Source organism: Loxodonta africana, chromosome 18 (genome assembly GCF_030014295.1).
Source record: "Loxodonta africana isolate mLoxAfr1 chromosome 18, mLoxAfr1.hap2, whole genome shotgun sequence".
Classification (NCBI taxonomy): domain Eukaryota; kingdom Metazoa; phylum Chordata; class Mammalia; order Proboscidea; family Elephantidae; genus Loxodonta; species Loxodonta africana.
The window spans coordinates 16,938,527-16,958,058 of record NC_087359.1 but is presented as its reverse complement, the minus strand read 5'-3'; the positions used below and the strand labels follow the sequence as shown (position 1 = coordinate 16,958,058).

Below are 19,532 nucleotides of genomic sequence, written 5' to 3'. Positions count from 1 at the left end.
CAGAGAGCTGGGCATGTTCACGCCCAGAAGTGCTGCCCAGTGCCCATCCCCAGACAAACTGACTCCATGTCCCCAGATGGGAATGAGAGGCTTGGTGGATGCGTTTATTGGAAGCACCGGGTGGGGGAGGAAGAAGGAAGAATAGGTTTGAGCCTGCATCCAGGGATGGATTGGGCACCAGAATCAGGGAGGAAGCCCAACACCAAGAACGGCTGAATAATGAGACAGCGGTCACACAGTGGGAAGCCCACTCCCTGGGATTGATCAGCCTGTTGCGGGGAGGGGTACGTCACCCCACCCTGGCCCTCATATACACACACACACACACACACACACACACACACGCACCCTTGACTGCTGGGCCCATTAGCGCAGGCAGCGCGGCACCGTGGGGGAGGCAGAGCGATAGCAGCAGTACCCCTCCAGCGCAGCTGGGAGCAGGAGCAGACCGCTCAGGGGGTCCCTGCGGCAGCATCCCATGGCCTCCTTGTAGCTCAGCCGCTCCTTGGAGAGGGGGTCAGTCAGATCCTTCTCATAGCTGGCCTCATCCTGCAGGAGCTGGGCCAGCTCATCGCTGATCATCCCAGAGAGCACGGCCTGGGCCACAGGGATGCGGCCGGTCCGCTTGGGGTCGATGAGCCCGCCGGTCAGGTGCTGCACCTGCAGGTGGGGGAGCACGCTCTCACGGGGCATCCAGCCCTTCTGCACAGCCTCGCCCACCGACAGCCTCTTCCTGGTGACTGGGTCCTCGATGCCTGTGAAGGCCTTCTGGGCGTTGAGCAGCCTCTGCATTGAGATGTTCTCGATCAGTCCGCGCTCCATAGCCTTGTGCACCGAGTAGCGCTCCCGGCTGAGCAGGTCCACGATGCCGCCTGTGGCTGCCTGCGCCTCCAACAGCTTCTGCCCAGTGATGGGGTCCAGCATGTTCTTGGCCACGGCCGTCTTGATGCTGCACTTGTTGTCTGTGGTCATGTCGTAGACACCGGCGATGGGGAAGCTGTCATCGCCGAGCCCGAGGGAGAAGCCGGGTGAGAAGAAACTGGTGCTCTGGGGGGTGGGAGAGGCGATTGGGGACTTGGAGATGATGGAGCCAATGGATAGCGAGGAGCAGGGCTTGGTCTCACCTGCCACGAGCAGGGCGAACTCAGAGATGGGCAGCCGGCCGTCCCTGTACCGGTGGTACTCCTCCTTGGAGATGCGCCGGCAGCGGAGGGCAGCCTCGATGGAGTACTGCTTCCCGCTCTTGCGGTCCAGGAGCACTGACTCCTCTCCACAGGGCCCCGAGGTGGTGACCTCCTCCCAGTCACACTCGAGTTCCTGCAGCTGGAGGTACTGGCCCCGGTCAATGATACCCCGTTTGTAGGCTTCATATGGGGACATGTCCTTCCCTGTCTCAGGCTCCAGGATGGAGATCTTGGTGGACAGGTTGGTCTCGCGCGTCTGGGTCTCCTGGCTGAGCTCCTCTTTGCTGACCTTGGTGTGCAGGGCCCGCAGGGCCCGCTCCTTCTCGTAGATCTGGTCCTTCTCACGGAGGATGGCCGCCTCGAGCTGCGAGAGTGCCTGGCCACACTGGGCTGCTTGTTGCCGCTCGCTCTCTGTCTTCTGGCTGACCAGCCGCGACTCCTCCTCCAGGTGCAGCACCTTCTGCTGCTTCTGTCGCTCCAGCTCCTGCAGCTCCTGCTGCAGCTGCCTGCGCTCCTGGCTCGCCTGTTCCCGTGCCTTCTGCAGCTCGGCCTCCTCCCGGGCCCAGGTTCTGCCCAGCGCCTCCGCCTTGTCAATGCGCTCCCGGAGCCGCCGCGCCTCCTCTTCCCGGCCCTGCCGCGCTGCCCGCTCCCTGTGGAGCAGCTCCCACACACGCGACCGCTCGCTCTCCAGTGCTCGGTCCTTCTCCACCCGGATCACTTCCTTGTAGATGGTCTTCTCTTGAGACTTGGTGGTCTGCAGGACGTCAATCTGGACCTGCAGGTTCTTGCATTCCCGATTCAATTCCATCACCCGGGCCTTCTCCTGCTCCAGGTCCCGCCGCAGGGCACCCGTGGACTTCTCCAGGTCCGGGTCCTTCTCCAGCTTGAGTACCTCCTCCATGATGATCTTCTCCTGCACTGCAGGTGGCTTCGTCTCCAGCTCCTGGATCCTCAAGCTCAGCTGCCGCAGCTCCCTCTCCGCAGCCAGCTTCTTGCTGCGGTCCTCCTGGAAGCTGAGCAGGCCCTCCTGTTCCTCCACGCTGGCCCGCAGCTGCTGTACCTCCCGCTCCAGCTGCCGCCGCCGACCCACCTCCTCATCCAGGCTGCAGCCCAGCCGGCTGTGCTCTTCACGGAGCTTCGGATCCTTCTGGGTGACCACCACCTCCTGCACCACCACCTTCTCCTCAGGCCGCCTTCTCTCCAGCAGCAGGAACTTGTTCTGCAGTTCATAGAGCACGTCTTCCGTGGCCCGCCTCTTCTGGGCCGCTTCTCGAACCTCCTGGCGCAGCCGCTCGGCCTCCTTCTCCAGGACGGGGTCCTTCTCGTGGCGCACCACTTCCTTGTTCACCGTCTTTGTCTCCACCTTGGAGCGCTCCCGCTTCCACTCGTCACGCTCACCCTGCAGCCGGATGAGCTGCTCCTGGGAGCGGCCGCTGCTGTTGACCAGCTCATTGAGCTGGGCCTTCAGCCGGTCGATTTCCCGCAGCACCTCGGGGCTCCTTTCGTGCCTCACCACCTCCTGTGTCACCTCCTTGTACTCTACGGTGGGCTTCTGGGCCCGCAGCACAGCCAGGTCGGCCAGCAGCTTCTCCACCTCCTTCTCGACGCTGCTCCGCTTGCCAGCGGTCTCCTGCAGCTGCACCCGGAGCCGTGCGATCTCCTGCTCTGTCTCTGGGTCCACCTGGAAGATCTGGAGGACGCGCTCCTGGAGCTCCACTTTGGGCTTCTGCTTCTCCACCTCGTGGTGCTTTCCACGCAGCTCCTTCAGCTCCCGGGCCAGCACTGCATTCCTGCTCCTCTCCTCCTCCAGGAGGCTTCTCAGCTTGGAGGATTCCTTGAGAAGGCCAGGGTCCTGCTCCACTTTCTTCAGCTCCTTCACGATGACCTTCGGCTCCACAGAGCTGATCATTCGCTCCAGCTCTTCTACGCGAGCCTGTAGCTTAGCCCCGGCCTCCTCAGCCGCCTTCCTCTGTGCGGCGTCCTCTTTGATCTGCAGCCTCAGGGCCTGGGCTGCCTTGACCATCTCCAGATCCTTCTCCACCTTGACCACTTCCTTCACCACCACCTTCTCCTTCACGTTTGGCTCTTTCTGCTCAAGGGCCAGCAGCTCCTTCTTCAGCTCCTCCAGCCGGGCAGAGATGGTGGTGTTCTCCCCCCGGAGGTGCCCAATCTCGCTGCTGAGCTGGGCCGCCTGGCTGTCAAGGCCAGGGTCCCGCTCGATTTGGGTGACCTCCTTGGTCAGCAGATGAGGCTCCATGGTCTTCCTCTTGCTCTCCAGCTGGACAACTTTCTGGGCCACGGTCTCCAGGTCTGCCTGCAGGCCAGCTCGTTTCTTATTCTCGTCCTCTACCTGGGACTTGACCTTGGACAGGCTGGTCTCAAGCTGAGGGTCCCGGTAGAACTCCACCACCTCCTTCTCCTCCAGCCTCTCCAAGGGCCGCTGGGTCCTTAGCTGTAGCAGCTGGTCCCTCTGTTTCTCTAGCTCGCACTGCACCTGGGCCACCCGCTTCCTCTCCTCCTCCAGCTGGGACATCAGCACCTCTGACTCCTGCCTGGCTCTCGCCTGGCTCTCAGACCCCTGCTTTGCATCTTGGGCCACCTGAATGTCCTCATTGAGCTCCTTCTGCCGAGAGAGTGGAAGAGGGGAGGGTACTGGGGTGAGGTGGAGGAAATGGATGGGCCCCATCTTTCCAGCCCCCTCTGATATCAGAGACCTCTCCCTGCTTCCTGAGACTGTCTGGTAGGTCCTAGGAGATGGCTCTGAAGACCTGAGACGCTTGGTCGCAGGACTTGGAGAGGATCTGGTAAATGTCCATGAGGCTAGGACCCAAGACGGTGTTCAGGCCAAGCTTGCACTAGAACGTGCAGATAGTGCAGGTTCTCCCTTCCAAACCCTTCCCAGAAATGGGCCCCATACTCCTCTGGGGGCGCTGAAATATGGCTGAGGGTCATAGAAGGCTGGCAAGTCCTCTGGTCAGTCACCAAGAGAGCTCCTGGCTCCTGGTCTCCCAAGGATGGAGACCTTGGTGGCCTCTTGCCCAGTTTGAGGATTTTCTCTGCTTTCTTGGGTAAGAGGTCCTGGCCCCATTGGAGGACTTCCCAGTGGCTAAGCTGTGGTCACGCTGAATGACGTCCCCAGGGCCTACCTCTGGGATGGATACCAGCCTGTTAGAACTGATGGGGAGAGATGGGATGGGGGGGCAGAGAGAGGCAGCACCTTCTGTCTGCTGAGCCTGCCCAGAGGCTGGATGCTGCAGACTGACGGGAGGGAAGACTCCCAGGTTAACGACCAGGCCAGGCTGGCTATTAGGGGAGTGGAGTGGGCATTGTCTCTTTACCTTCTCCAGCATCCTTCTGGCAAACTCCAGCTGGTGCAGCTGCTGCCGGTGTGCAGCTGCAGCCTCAGTATAGGCCTTGGTCAAATCCTTCTCCTGGAGAGGTCAAAGAGAGGGAGAAGGAGGCAGTCAGGTTCTGCCTCAGAGGCTGCGGAGCTGGCGCTGAGGGACGCTGAGCCCTGCTGGGTTCTGCCTCACCTGGGCCTGGATGCTCTCCTGCAGAGGAGCCACTCGGGGTCTCTTGGGGGCTGACACTGCCAGGGTGGCCTCCAGGGAGCAGCGGTAGGTGTCTGCCTGCAGCTCATAGTCCTAAGCAGGGAGGAAAAGACAACAGACTGGAAGTCAGTGGGGGAAGCTGGGTGTGCAGGAGCAGGGGAGTGGAAGAGGGAGGGAGGGAGGGAGATGGACGAACTGACATAGAACTGCTTACCTGGAGAGCTGTCTGCAGGTCCTGGGAGAGGCGGAATGCCATGGCCCTGTCCTGCTCTCGGTCCTGGATCTCCTGCACCAACCTCTGCAAGGGAAGAAGCAGGAGTCTAGGAAGCCACTCCCCCTGACTCCCCTCCAGCCAGGCACAGGCAACCAGTGTGGCCCAGGACAGGAATGGTGGGACCGGAGGCCTGGTTGGCAGTCTTTCTTTCCCTGACCTCATTCTCCTAGTTTTCCTCCTTCCTCTCTTTAGCAGAGTCCTGTTCTGCCTGGTGCCCCTCAGAGTTCTGTCCTAGCACAGTGGCTCTCAAACTTTAGCCTGCGTCGGGAGCACCTGGAGGGTTTGTTAAAGCACAGATTGCTGGGCCCACCCTCGGAGTTTCTGATTCAGGAGGTCTGGGGTGGGCCTGGGAACTTGCATTTCTGACTTGTTCTCTGGTGATGCTGATGTTGCTGGTCTGGGAACCACTCTCTGAGAATCACTATCCTTATAGTTGCCTGGGAAACTTTTAAAAAATGTCGATACTCCAGCCCCAGCGATTCCCACTTAATTGGTCTGGGGTGGGCTCCTGGCATGGGGGTGTTTTGAAAGCTCCCAGGTGATTCTAATCTGCAGCCAGGCCCTCTTCCTGGCATTACCTGCTACTCTCTCCCTAAACGCTCTCGGTCTCCTGCAGCCCTGGGACCCAGCCTGTTGCCCTCAGGCCTCCCCATGGGAACTCCCGGCCCACACCTTCCTCTCACAGATCCAACTCAACTCCCCACCTCCCCCGGCACCTCACGCTCAGCATGACCCCAGCTAACTTCATTCCTTCTCCCCGAATGCACTGTGTTCCCCACCTCAGGTGGGGGTACCCCCTCTTCCCGAGTGTCCCAGACAGAACCTTGGGCACCCTGGGACTTTTCAGTACAGCCATCTGCATATCTCAAATCCCCCCACCTCTTCCTACCCTAAGGCCCCTTTCCCACTCATCCAGGCACCATTCTTTCCCCTGGATTTTTACCCTGGCTCTTATACGTCTCCCTGTCTTCAGCCCCGCACCCCTTAGCCAGGTCCACTGGGCAGCCAGAGCGAGCTTAGTACACACAAATCTGAAGGGTCCCCTCCTAGCAGCATCCGAGTGCCCTCGGAGATGTCCAGTGTCATCTTGTGTCCTGCAAGGGCCATACCACCTGGTCCTCGCCTCTGGTCTGTCCTGTCCCCTGACTCACCGTGCCCTCTGGGACGTTTCACTCCACCCCCACAGCTACTCCATTTATCCCTCAGGTTTTTGGTAGATAGCCGGCACCTACCACTTTCTCTACCCCCAGCCATGCTCGGCAGTGGGTGCTTATCCACAGAAGTGCTTTTCCCTCATGGCCTGTGACCTGTAGTCCCGCCCACCAGACTGGGAGCTGCCTGAGAGCAGGGCTGTACCCCCAATCGCTGGTCCAGCCCCTAGCACCAAGTAGGGGCCTGACAAGTATGAGGAAGAGAACACAGTAGTGACTGGAAGTCACAGCAACTCTGTGGCCTGAGCTTGAAGCTTGCTGCCCACCTCAGACCAGACGGATGGGCTAGGGGCTTATGTGGGAAAAGGAGAGCATTTTGGGGTGGGAGGAAGGGGTGTGGGAACATGAGGGCTTGGTGGTCTGAGCTTTGAAGAGCCCCCTGCTTGCATTGGTGGTACATTGGTACAATTCTCGCCTGCCACGCAGGAGGCCCGGGTTCAATTCCCAGCCAATGCATTACAGACTTTTAAGGAGCCCCAGTGGCTTAACAATTAAGCACTCAGCTGCTAATCAAGAGGTTGGCGGTTTGAACCCACCCAGCGGCTCAATGGGAGAAAGACCTAGTTATCTGCTTCTGTAAAGATTAAAAAATATATATATATATATATATTTTTTTACAGCCTAGGAAACCCTATGGGGCAGTTCTAATTTGTCATACAGGGTCACTATGAGCCACAACCGACTCATAGGCACCTAACAATAGAGCACTTTTGAGCCTTGGTCACTAGGGGGCAGCACGCACACAGGCAGCTGCCATGTGGAGGAGGCGGCAAGAGAGGTGGCTTGAGACCCAGGTCTGGGCAGGGTCCCCAGGTCGCCTGCGGCCCAGGCACTGTACCTTCTGCGCCTGCAGCTTGTAGGCGATGTGGCTGGACCCGTCGCGGGGCCCCACCTGGTTCTCAGGTAGGTGCTCCAGCCAAGAGCTCAGGTTGTCTCTGCAGTTCTTGAACTGCTGGTAGGTGAGGCCAGCGTCCTGCACTGTCTTCTCCCTGCAGGGGGATGAGGCCAGAGGTGAGCAGCTCTCTGGGAACAGGTGAGGGGTGTAGGGAGGTGGCTAGGGGGTGCCTCCGTTCCTGGGATAGGTCAGGAGGCCTCAGTGACCCGCCATGCTCTCCCTACTGTGTCCTGACAGCCTCTGCCTGGTACCAACCACTGTGGGAGGCAGGTACTGCTATCATCCCATTTCACAGGTGGGGAAACTGAGCCACAGAGAAGTTAAGTCACCAGCCCAAGGTCACACAGTTTGAAGCAGCACCCAGCCTGTCCACCGTGGGTTTGTGCCGCATGCCTGACAGCCCAGCACTCACCGCAGGTCCAGCTGGTCCCCCACAGCATGGTAGCGGTCGGTGAGGGCTCGCACCTGGCGCTGCTGGCGCGGCAGGTCTTGGCAGAACTCACAGAAGTTGTTTTGCAGCGCGCCGCACGCGTGCTCAGCTGCCTTCAGCTTGCGGTGCAGCCCCAGGACGCAGGCCTGCTGCTCCAGCAGCGCCCTCCGCTGGCGCTGGGGGAACACAGCGGCGACGCACCCTGAGCGGTTTGGCAAACCGCCCTGTCCGCCCTCCACCTGCCCTGGTGGCTGGCCAGGCTGAGCCTCCCGCAGGACGCCGCCTGGGCCTCACCTGCAGCTCGCTGACCCTCTCCTGCAGTGCGCCCGGGCCATCAGGGATGGGGGCCTCCTGGGCCAGGGCAGACTCAAAGCCCCGGATGATGTGGTCCGTGTCCCGGATCTGCCGCTCCAGACCCAGGGCAGCCTTGGCTCTGCATGGAGGAGGCCAGGGTCAGGCAAGCCTTGAGCCACAGGGCGCCGCCCGCCTGCAGCCCTGTCCCTGGCACTCACTTGTCCCTGTAGAGGCTGCACAGAACCTGCATGTCACTGTACTTGTTCTTGACGTTGTTGAGGGCCACGGGCAGCTGCAGGGCAGCAGGACCCATGGGCCTCGCTGACAGGAATGCCTCACACTCCTGCTGGGCCACCTCCTTCTCAGCTCCCAGGCTCTGCAGGCGCTCCGCCGTGCCCTGGCAGGGGCAGGTGGGGGTCAGGATCTCTGCTCTGGTCCACGTGGGAGAGACAGACTCCACCCAGCCCTCCTGCCAGGTCAACCCCTCTTCACCCTATGGAGACTGGAGAGCTTGGTGACTGTGCTTGGGCTCAGGGCCAGAGAGCCAGGTACAGTCCTGGCCCTGCTAGTTACCATGTGGATGACCCTGGGCAAGTCAGCCTCTCTGACCCTCAGTCTCTTCATCTACAGAATGGAGGGAGTAAATGAGATCCTATATGTCAGGAGCTTAGCAGCATCAGGCACTCAGTTAGCTACTGTTGTCACCTGGTCGCAAAACCTCAGGCCCCTACGGTAACATTCCTGGATGAGGCAACCAAGCCCTGGCTGTCTACCCGTACTCATTCCTCTACTCATTCATTCATCTGTTCCACAAGTTATGACACTGCCTAACTCCCATCAAACTTCTCATGGTCCTTCAACACCCCTGAGGCGGTAGATGCTGGGACTTCAGGACCCAAAGATGTATTCCTTTCGGGTGCTGCTGAGAAGCAGTGCTTAACTCTGTTCGCTGTGGGGTTCGCCGGGCTGAGGGACATCTTGTCAACAGTGACTCAGGAACACTGGTGTAAAGGCTCAGCCCCTGCCCTACCATAGCTCCCTGGGGCTGGCCTCAGAGACTGTCTCAAGGGGCAGCGTCTACTTCTGCAGTCCTGCCTCCACCCTACTCCACAGGCATCCCTCCCCCACTCGCTTATGTGCACCCCAGGACCCAACCTGCAACACCCACCTTCACCCTTTTCTACCTCTGAAGTCACCTCCACCCCCACCCGGCGCCCTGGCCCAGCTGAAAGGCGATATCCTAAAATCGACAGTACGCCGTGGAGTATGTGGAAGAAACAAGTTGCACAATAACGTGAACAGCGTGATTCACTGTTTTGAAAATCAAACACAGACAATAGGCTTGAATAGAAACCGATTTGGAAGAGATCACCCAGATTGCTCCCCCAGGTGTGGGCAAGGGCGGCTTTCTTTTCAGCTCTTCAGGAGCAGGGAGCTGCAGAGAACACGTTCAGCTTTCATAGCGGTGTCTACGGGGTGCAGTGGCCTCTCTGGGATGGAAGCCTTCCCCTCCCCAAGCCTAGATGCTCCGGGTTCCTCAGGGCCCTGGTCAGGACACACTTACTCTGGCCTGGCCCCTTCTAGAACCTTCCCAGATGTTACTACATTTCATCCTCAGCACAACTGAGCTAGGTAGTATTATGTCTGTGTCAGAGATAAGAATACCGAGGTCCAGAGAGGCTACGAGGCTGGGGTGGGACCCAGCTTGTCTGAGCCCTAGGCTCTCTCTGCTCCAGCCCAAGGCAGTGCTGTTCCCATCCGTGCCTTAGCCCCTGCTAAAGTGCGTGCACCTGTCCTGCCTTCACCCACCTCACTGCTGCAGATGCGGCCTTCCAGGTCCTCCAGGGGCGAGGTGCGTCTCAGTGGGGCCCGGGCCCAATCCAGCACCTGCTTCTCTATCTGTGCCAGGTCCCCATAAAGCCGGGTCATCTGTGTCAGGAGTTTCTGGGCCTGCGGGTCAGCCAGGGCCGAGCTGGTAGGAGCTGGGAGCAGAGGGTGATGGTAAGGGTTCGGGGCCTACCCCCTATCTACCCAAGGGGCATATGCGGGGTGTGGTGGAGAAGGGGAGAGGCGGCCCCAGGGGCTTGCCAACCCTGGAGATATTGTCTCTAACCCAGAGCCACCCCTTGCCCACTGCAGCCCCCAGCACTGGCTGAAGTAGACATATATTCTATGCCCAGACCCCACACCCTGGCCAGTCCCTGGCACCCTGCTGGCCTGGCTGCATGGGCTCCTCAATGTTGATCTTCAGGTCCCTCTGGATGGTGGCCAATTTCTGCCTAAGGGCCTGCAGCTCCAAGGCCAACCTGGAATGAGGAGGGGGTCAGAGGAAGGCCTGCCCCCTCCCAACCCCAGCACTCTCTGCTGGCTATGGGGACAGCATTTGGGCAGGGGGCCTCAGATACCACAAGGCCTAGCCTGGGCCCGTGGCCTGCCTCCTGTCCCTGAGTGTCACTGTGGGGACCCTGAGGGTGGCCCACCTGGAGGCCCTGGCCACAGAATCAGGATCTGGAGCTGGGACACAGAAACAGGCAGCCGGGGCATGCTTGGTCTCCCCACTGGGGCCCTGGACGACCCAGGTGTGTGGGTGAGAGTTGTCCAGCAGCGTGTACCGCTCACCCCGAAGCAGCTGCACCTGGGGGCAGGTAGAAAGGGGCTCAGGCAGGGGCACAGGCAGAAGGGGCCCAGGCCAGTGGGATGGGGACTAATCAGGGGAGGGCAGGGCTTGGAGAGGGGTGGGGCTGGGTGAGGTGGGGCAAGGCTGGGGCAGCCACCCGTACTTCTCCAGAGTCCCAGTCACAGATGCTGTCCACGTGCAGGGGCTGCTGGGGTGGGGTCCTGCGCAGGGGCAGAGGGGCCACCTCCTGGCTCTGCCGCTGCAGGTTTTCCACGGTCCTCTCGGCCACTGCTAGCTGCTTCTCCTCTGCCTACCAGTCCAGACAGCGGGGGTTCAGGCTCCACTGAAGCCCAGACCCACCTTCCCACACCTTGCCTCCATGAAGGCAAGGTGCCTAGGCCGGCAAGGGGAAAGGAGCCCCTCCCCAGGTGTGACTGAGGTGTGAGCTTCCCAGCACGCAGGCCTCCGGAGTGGAAGTTGGAGAGCTCTCAGAGTGTCCCAGGCGCGTCCCTCACATTACAGTTGAGGAAACTGTGGCCCGGGGGGTAGGTTTTGCTGATTACAGAGCTGGGAGTGGACTCCCTTCTGCCTTGCAGGCCCAGGCTCAGGGCAGGACTGGGTACCTGGGAGGGGGAGGGGAAGGCTCAGACAGACAGACGCTCCCGGTCCCCAGCAGTGGGGTGCAGTCGGGGGGAAGGTGGCTGGGTGGGGCCGTCTCACCTCCAGCTGTCGCAGCAGCTCTGTGCGGGCGCTGGGTTGGCCCTCTGGAGTAGGGCTGTACTTGGTGTCCAGGCTGGAGTTGAGCTTCACCAGGGTCTGGTTGATCGAGTCGGCCTCTTCCTGGAACTGAGGTTATAAGGTGGTCAAGGAAGAGCCCAGGGCAGCCCGCTGCCCACTGACCCTGCTAATCACCTGAACCCAACCTGAGCTAAACCTAAACAAACATCCTGAACCCAACCCCCAGGCTGACCCTTCTAACCAGATGAACACAACTCAGGCCAACCCTGCTAACCAGCCGAGCCCAACCCAGGCTGACCCTGCTAACCAGCTGAACCCAGTCTGAGCTGAATCCAAACAGCCTGAACTCAACCCAGCTAAACCCAAACCAGATAAGCCCAAACCTCCTAAACTCGAACTGACTGAACCCAACCCAATGAAATCCAAACAAGCTAAACCAAACCACGCTAAATCCAAACGAGCTGTTTGTGGGGTGCGTGTTTGTGGGCTAACTTGTCCCTGCCTCAGGGCGGAAGCTGGAAACTGCTTAAAGGGACTCCCACCATTGGATGGTATTTTGGAATTATCGTCAGTGGGAGTGGGTGCCCCTAAACAAAAAACAAGAATGAGAGAGAAATCCTTGGCTTTTGTCTCTCTCAAAAGTATATGAAACATTTTGGGTGAAAATTAAAAAAAAAAAAAAAACCCAGTTGTATCTTATATCAGTGTTTCTCAGTCCTTTTTCCATTATTGCCCCCCAAAGGAGACTTTATGTGATTTTTCCTAATTTCCCCTCTTTCAATGAAGTGCTAATATCGCAGGTGTACTATATATCTGTTTATGTACTCTATGTTTAAGGAGCCCTGGTGGGGCAGTGGTTAAGTGGTTGGCTGCTAACCAAAAGGTCAGTGGTTCAAATCCACCAGCTGTTTCAAAGGAGATCTGGTCCTGTAATGATGGCAGCCTAGAAAACCCTATGGGACAGTTCTACCCTGTCCTATAGGGTTGGTATGAGTCATAATTGACTCAATGGCACACAACTATATGTGTGTCTGTGCTTCATACAGAAAAAGAGTAAGATTTTTTTCCACTTCCAAGAACCGATTGTCATACCCCTGGGGATGATAGTGGTGAGACTGCCTGCATGATAGCATCTCCTTCTGGGGCCGAGTCACAATGACGCAGCTATTTTATTTATGAGAGGTGGTCCCTGGGTGGTACAAATGGTTACTGTGCTTGGTTGCTATCTGAAAGGCTGGAGGATCAAGTCCACATACAGGTGCCTCGGAAGAAAGGCCTGGCAATCTCCTTCTGAAAAATCAGCCACTGAAAACCCTATGGAGCACTGTCCTACTCTGACACACATGGGGTCACCATGAGTTGGAGTTGCTCGAAGGCAGCTGGTACTGGTGTCCTGTGGCGTCCCTTAGGCCCCTCCGGCCTGGCCCTGTTCCAGGCACCCGCCCTGCCCTCGGGCTTACCCGGTGGTAGGCCTCCACGTGCTGCAGCTGGCTCTCCTGGCAGATGCATAGGTTCAGGAGGTTCTGCCACTCCATCTTCAGGGCCTCCTGGTGGGCCTGGGGACAGTGGCACAGAGCCTCGACCATGCCCTGTCCATCCGCCCCCTGCCCACTGTGCCCGACCCAGCCATCCCTCTCCCTGCCAGCAGTCTCCTGGAAGCCCCATTCAGGTCCCCAAGGCAGTGGGAGGGTCTGGCTTTGCACCTGGATGGGCCGCATGGCTGGGTGCCTGAGCTCCATCATGCGTTCCCCATCATCCTCCAGCTGGTTCACACTCTGCTCCTGGCTCAGCAGCTCGTGCTGCTTGAAGTGCTGGGTGAAACCGTGCGGGGGCAGTCAGGACCAGGTCAGTCCTTGACACTCATTCCACCCCCTCACACCCCCCTGACCTCATATTCCCTCCGCACGCCTGCGGGGTCCGCCATGAGGTCGCTCCAGTCCTGCTGCAGGATGCGCTGCTGCTGCTCGGCCAGGACGCTCAGCTGCCGTGTGCAGCCCTGCAGGTGTGTGTAGAGGCTGCCCAGGCTCTGGCCGCGCCACGAGGCTGCCTTCTGCGCTCAGGATGGGCAGAAGGAGAGAGGGGGTGGCAAGAAGCACCATCAGCCAGGCTCAGAAACACTGGGTCCACCTCACGCCCAGCTCACTCTGCCATGGTCATCCCATCATTCCGGCCTCCCGGCTCACCCTGCCCTCTGTCACCCTGTATACTAAGTCTCCGAGACCAGACTGCCTGTGGTCACCCCGGCCTCCCCGGCCCCGCCCTCTCCGCTGCTCACCAGCAGGTCCCTGTACTGGCTTCTGATGGTAGCCGCATCCTGCCTCAACCAAGGGAGAGAAAACACAGGCCCAGTGAGAGGCAGGGTGCACAGAGAGCCCACCCTGGGGCCCTCCTCCCCATCCCTCTCCCTGAGGCCATCCGGGGCCTAACTCAGGCTCTGATGGGCCAAGGGGCTGGAAGGGGCAGGGTTGGCGCACCCACCGGCCCCACAAGGCTCCGCAGCTGCTGCCCGTAGGCCTCGATTTCCTTCTGCAGGATGTTGTGCTCGGCCACCTGCTGCTCCAGCTCCGCCATGCCCGGCCCATACTGGCCCTCATACACTTGCTTCTGCAGAAGGAGCCAGTGCTCGGCAGGCAGGGTGCGGGGTCCAGAGAACCCCTGCTACAGGGCCCACGCTGCCTGCCCACCCGCATCCTCACCAGGAGTAATGGAGCTAGTGGATCAGCTGGGCAGAGGATGGGAGGCCAGGTAAGCAGCCAGGTGAGGGGCCTGCAGCTCATCCATGGGACGTGCTACCTTGCAGTGACCCTAGCTGCCTTCCCTGTGTCCCACTGGTCTCAGGACTGGGGCTCAGCCTCTGAAAAGCCCCCTCCCTCCCTGCCTCCTCCTCAGTGCCTCCTGCCTGGACACCTCCAGCCACCTGTGCACGCTCTGCTCCGCCCTTCCCCTCCCCCACTGTTCCTTCGTTGTCACCACGGCATCCCTTCTGTTGTGGCATCAAAGAGCAAGTCCCTACCTGACGTTCAGGGTGCCCTGTGACCCAGCTTTGCCCACCTGCTCAGACAGCCCCACTTCACATCCCACCCCAGGCTTCCTCCCAGCAGGAGCCTTGGTTTCTTCTTTCTAGAATGTTCTCTCCTCACCACTCCACCCCTCTTTGCAGGCCTCCTCTTGCAGGAAGACTTCCCTAACTGCAGCCTCCTCTGCTCTCTGCCTTCTCAGACCCCCAAACCATCCACAGGTCCCAGCAGGCCAGTGATTAAAGACAGCTACTTCTGGACTGTTCTCTAATTGCTGCAGGAAATGACTTGGGGCTCTGAGAGGGCAGCTCAGACCTGAGGGCGGTCTTACCTGCTTCTGCTCCAGCACACGTGCCCAGTCCACCCTGGGCCCTACGTTGGGCGGCAGCACCACCTTCTCGTACAGGGCACGGTACTCGGCACACTCCTGGGTCACCCGCTGGTGCAGCTGCTTGATGCTGCAGGGAGGTGGGTGGGGGGTGTTAGGTTGGAGTGGGGGTCTCCCCAGGCCCCCCGCTGCCTCCTGGCACCACCCCACTCACTCCTTCTCAATCTCCTCGGCCTGTGGGTGCTTGAGCCGCCGGGCTTTGTCCACATCCAGAAAGAGGTCCTTGAGCAGCATCTCTGCCTCCTTCAGGTTGCGGCCCGTCACCTGCTGGTGCTGAAGAGGCTGGCTGCACTCACCGTTCTGCCTGTCCTGGGGGCGTGGCCGGGACAGGAGGGGTTCTCGTCAAGGCCCAGAGGCCCCCACATCCTTGTTGCCTGGCTCTGCAGGCCTGAACCCCACCCTGAGGGGATCTCAGCCACACTGACCAACCTCAAGACCCAGGGCATCTGTGGGCCTGGACCACCTCTGCAAACCCCTTTGGCCCCCAATGTTGCGAGCCCAATAGAGAAGGAAGGCTGAGCCCTCTCTTCAACTATGCGGTCTGAGGAGCAGTAGGGATTGTGGGCAGTGAACTAGGGGCTGTTGTACCATCTCCCCTATCGCTAATGGGCAGGAGAAGGGAGTAACCCATGTGCACCCCCAGAGGTCATCAGGCATAGCATTGGGCCTCCTGGTGCCATCCGGCTGCCCCTGCACCAGCCATTAGCTATGCAGCATCACCTGCTGCAGCCTCTTCTGGGTCTCCAAGATGTCCCTCTCCACTTGGTCAGCATTGGCTTGCATGCGGGAGATGAGCAAGGCCAGCTCCTGGGCGGCAGCCCTGGTGGGTGGGGGTGGACAGAGGGTACCACAGTCAGAAAAGGCCTCTCTGGTCCCCTTGGGAAGGAGGTCTGTCCACCTAGGTGAGTCACCTGGCCCACCTCTGCCCCATGCCACCCTACAGCCAGGCTCACTGTCTGAGAGGGTAGAGCCCATGACCTGGGGGTGCTCTGTGGTACTTCCCTGGCAGGAGACTCTGAGACACCGAGTCCTTGGGGTGGGGGGCACTGTCCCCAGCAGGAGAGTTCAGAAAGCAAGGACCACTGTCCCAGCTGTGTGGGTCACGTGGAGCAGAAAGCTCGGACCACTGTCCCAGCTGTGTGGGTCACGTGGAGCAGAAAGCTCCCCAGCCTCCGCCCCAGCTCCCCATCCACTTCTTCTGGTTGGCGGGCTGGTGGCCCAGGGAGCAAGTGAATCACTGGCTCAGCCACTAACACCCAAGACAGCAAGGCGGGGCCCTGGGGGAGGCGGCTGGGCTTGCTGGGGACAGGGGAGCAGCAGCACAGGCCCCCATGCACCTCCAGCCCTGTGCCCCAAAAGCTTTGCCCAGGCTTGGCAACCATCTGGAAGAGCCACACGGTGCTGGAGCAAGGGGAGTCCACAGACTGCTGGGGCACCCCAACTTTCTCCAGATTTGGGGTTCAAGGTGCAGATTGGTCCTGGCTTTCTCTGGGTGGCACAGCTTCTCAGGAGTCAGCATGTGCCTGGGCCGGGCCCCAGGGTCCTTTTCTATACATTCATTCTGGATTCTCTACAGAAGGCCTGCTACATTGGTTAGGGGGTCCAGCAGACCTCATAAAAGACACAGTGCCCTGTGGGGTCACAGGCCTGTCCTGGGGTAGGGGGAAGGGTGGAAGGCTGGGATTTGAATCAGGGGTCAAAAGACAGGCCTCCCAGGCAGAGGGACAGCCAGCAAAGGAACTCTGTAGCCAAGTGGCCCAAGTTTGAGCCTTCTCCCTCGCTACTTGCTGTGTGACCTTGGGCAAGTTACCTAACCTCTCTGTGCCTCTGCTTCCTCACTTGGAAAGTAGGGCTTTAATAACAATACCTACCTTAAAGGGTTATTTTGCGTTAAAAGAATTAATGCATTGAAGTGTTTAGTGCAGGTCCTGGTGCACAGCCGGTACCCAGTACGTGCCTTAAAGGCTGTTGGTTCTGTTTACGGTGGTACCCCCAGTGCCTAGAACAGTAGGTGCTCAATAAATGCTTGTTGAATGAGTGGGTTGCATGTGAGGGGGATGACGAGTCCTCTCTGGGCGGCTACAGCCAGAGTCAGCATGGCCGTGTGGACCGATTGGCTTAGCCAGGAATCCTGCCCAGTGGCCCTGCCTGGGGAGGAGCCTTTGAGCACTAAGCCCTTGTGCCTGGTCCTGGGTCTGGCCCCATGGGAGAGGCATGACCCACTGTGGGCAGTGCTCAGGTGCCCCAGGGAGGACAAGTTACTCCACAGAGAGTCTTAGTTGCCATCTTTCCCATCTGTCCAGAAGCCCAGCTGGGCGCCATCACCCTGATCCCTATCAGGATAATGGGCTCTCCACACCCTCAACTCCAGCTTTTCATCTCTGCTCTCATCTCAGACCCCGGGTGACCTACCACCTACACTCTGCAGAGAGGCCTGGGGGCTAGTGGGTGGGAAGAACACCAACCAAGTCTCCTGGGTGGGGACTCCCAGGAGCCCAAGGCCCTGGTCCCCAGCTGTCATGCAGACTGGGCCCCAGCAGAGAGCTGCCCAGAAGCCCTCAGTATGAGCAGGAAGTGGGGCTGAGGGAGGCTCTGCTGGTGTCCCAGGCCGCGGGACCCTCCCCTTTGCACTACAGCACCCCCTTTATATACCCACTCAGTAAAGCAGTTGCCGCAACTCTAACAAAATCCCAAGGCCAGAGTGAGAACTCTGGGAAAAGCTGCAGCTTAGGCAGGAGGGCAGCACAGCCCCTGCCTCCCTGCCCCTGGGCGCCCCCTCTCAGCTTCTCTGGGTCCACCCCGCACCGAGGCTCTCGGGGCATTCCCCAGGTTAAGCTGAGCCCAGGGACAGCACTGTGGGGAGGAAGCCAGACACCCACCCCAGCCTCCCAGCTGCCCACAGGGGCAGACATCTGCTCAGGCCCTGTCCAGCACCTCTCTCCTAGTGGCCTCAGCCTTGGGACTCAGGCCCCCTGGAGAATGCAGGGAGGCCCAGGGCTGGAGTTTTGCCTGGACCAGCAGCTCCCTGTTGGAGGAGCACCACCCTCAGGCCCTTTGGCCTGGGGAAACCAAATGCCAAAGCTGGGCTGGTCCTGGACTCCCGGCCTCCGCCTTCAGGTGGCTGAAGTGCCTGCACCACCCCCGCCCCAGCCATTCCCTGCCCGGCCCTGCTCACCGGCTGTGCTTGCTGGGAGAGCCCTTGGGGGAGCCCTTGGCCGGGGAGCCCTTGGGCGGAGAGCCTTTGGGGGACCCCTTCCCCTGGGAGCCTTTGCTCAACCCCTTGAACATGGTGGCGAAGTCAGTGCTGGCTCAGGCTGGGCTCAGCCAGCTCGTGTGGCAGGCAGCGGCGTGTGTCCTCGCTGGCTGGGCAGTTGGCTCTGGCAAGGTGGGGTGCGGGCTCAGGGGCCAGGCAGTTTCTGGGAGGCACCTCTGCAGGTGAGCAAAGCCTGGAGCTGGCGCGCATGCACCCAGGCGCACCTACCCCGCCCACTCCAGCACAACCAGTTTGGGAGGAAAGGGCAGCACCCAGAGGCGGGGCAGCCAGGCTGCCGCCTCCCAGGGAAGGTCCAGGCTTGTTACACCCACATGCCCAGAGATCACACCCAGATGGAAAAACAGCTGGCTGGAAGGGACAGCGCCCCAGACAGACTCATGCAGGCCCAGGGACAGACTGGCTCAGCCCTGGAGGCCCCCAGGGAGAGCCAGCGCAGGCTCAGGGTTAATGAATGCCTCCTGCCGCACAGGGAGGCCCCACTATCAGGCAGGCCCCCATCCACACCAGGAGAGGTGGGGCAGCTCCTGGCAGCCCCAGGCAGGCGGAAAGCAAGGCTCCCTGCTTACCGAGCCCAGTTCTTTGCCCTGTGTTCTCACTGACATGATAGGGCGGATAAGGGATCACACACCCTCAGACTAATGGCACAAGAAAGATTTTAAAAGTCAACCACACCCAGCCTGGCTCCCCAGGTGTCAGCACACCTGTATGTGGCTCTGGAGCCAGACGCAGCAGGACGAATGTGGCAGGGACCCTCAGATTCTCAGGCCAGCTCCAGGGGGTCCACCCCCCACATCCATCCCTGCCCCAGGCACACCAGGTGCTGCTATGCCGAGGGCTTGATTGACCCTACGTGGAAGCCACTGTGCTTGGGTTTACTGCCTGCCTCCCCTCCAGCCCACCCTCACCTTGGACACGGCCCCAGTGACTTTTGTGGCTGTGGGTGCAGCTTTTTGACCTTTTCCTTCTATGAGGGTCCCAGGGTCCCCATGCACTCTTCACCGTCTCAGCTCTAGAAGCCTCTTCTGCAGAGCTGGACTCATTTGTGAAAAGCAAGCGGTTTTGGTGGAAGAGGGTTCAAGGGGTAGCAAGGGGAGGGGAGAGTGAGGCAGCAGGGGGCTGGGCACCCTGGGGCTGTCCTGGCAGGCCTCGCTGAGGACAGAACACAGCTGGGGGCCAGGGGGGAGATGAAGGGCCCAGCAAGGGAGAGACTAGGGACAGTGGCCTGGGCCTGACCACTTTCACCAGTAGACAGAGAAGGCCTGAGTCCCCTTGGGCTGCATCCCATGGACAAGCTGCTGAACTTGGCCCTCGGTTCCTGGCCAAGTAGGAACAGAAGTAGGGTGGTCGGCCAGCACCTGAATGGGGAAGGTTGCTAGTGTCCTCCGCGCTGGGCGCGTGTGAGTCGGGAGATGAAGCCAGAGTTGAGAGGCCACTCAGCCCCCGTCCCCAGCCCCTCTGCACTTTATTCCTGGGTAACAATTTTCTTCTACTAGTAGCATGCCTGCAATCAGCTGTTTCCAGAAAGGGGCTGCTTGGGCTCCCGGAGCCAGCACACCCGACCCGACAATAGCGAGGAGTCAGCTCAGGTCCTTCATCTTTGAGATTGGGAGGTGATGGCAATGTCCCAGGGAGCTGAGTTGGGATGTTACCCAGGCCAAA

At 60.1% G+C, this 19,532-nt stretch overlaps 1 protein-coding gene across 1 annotated transcript; it reads right to left on the bottom strand.

Annotated features, from left to right (window-relative positions):
- Positions 1-332: 332 nt before the first annotated feature.
- On the bottom strand, positions 333-18,009 carry EVPL (envoplakin). Its single transcript, XM_064270724.1, has 22 exons — positions 17,775-18,009; positions 15,320-15,419; positions 14,754-14,908; positions 14,543-14,669; positions 13,673-13,798; positions 13,470-13,508; positions 13,083-13,244; positions 12,898-13,005; positions 12,655-12,750; positions 11,177-11,302; positions 10,620-10,766; positions 10,320-10,474; positions 10,048-10,145; positions 9,649-9,821; positions 8,058-8,236; positions 7,840-7,978; positions 7,528-7,721; positions 7,059-7,209; positions 4,950-5,033; positions 4,718-4,828; positions 4,523-4,615; positions 333-3,807 (listed from the first exon to the last, which is right to left on the bottom strand). Exons 1-22 carry the CDS (start codon positions 17,885-17,887, stop codon positions 367-369), a joined length of 6,117 nt encoding a protein of 2,038 aa, XP_064126794.1. The 5' UTR covers positions 17,888-18,009; the 3' UTR covers positions 333-366.
- Between the last annotated feature and the right edge of the window lie 1,523 nt (positions 18,010-19,532).

Coding starts and splice junctions, on each gene's coding strand:
- EVPL (XM_064270724.1), bottom strand. CDS start 17,887: ATGTTCAAGGGGTTGAGCAAAGGCTCCCAGGGGAAGGGGTCCCCCAAA. Junction 12,751..12,897: donor CAGCCATGCGGCCCATCCAG/GTGCAAAGCCAG, acceptor CACTGTCCCCAG/GCCCACCAGGAGGCCCTGAA. Junction 9,822..10,047: donor CATGCAGCCAGGCCAGCAGG/GTGCCAGGGACT, acceptor CTCTGCTCCCAG/CTCCTACCAGCTCGGCCCTG.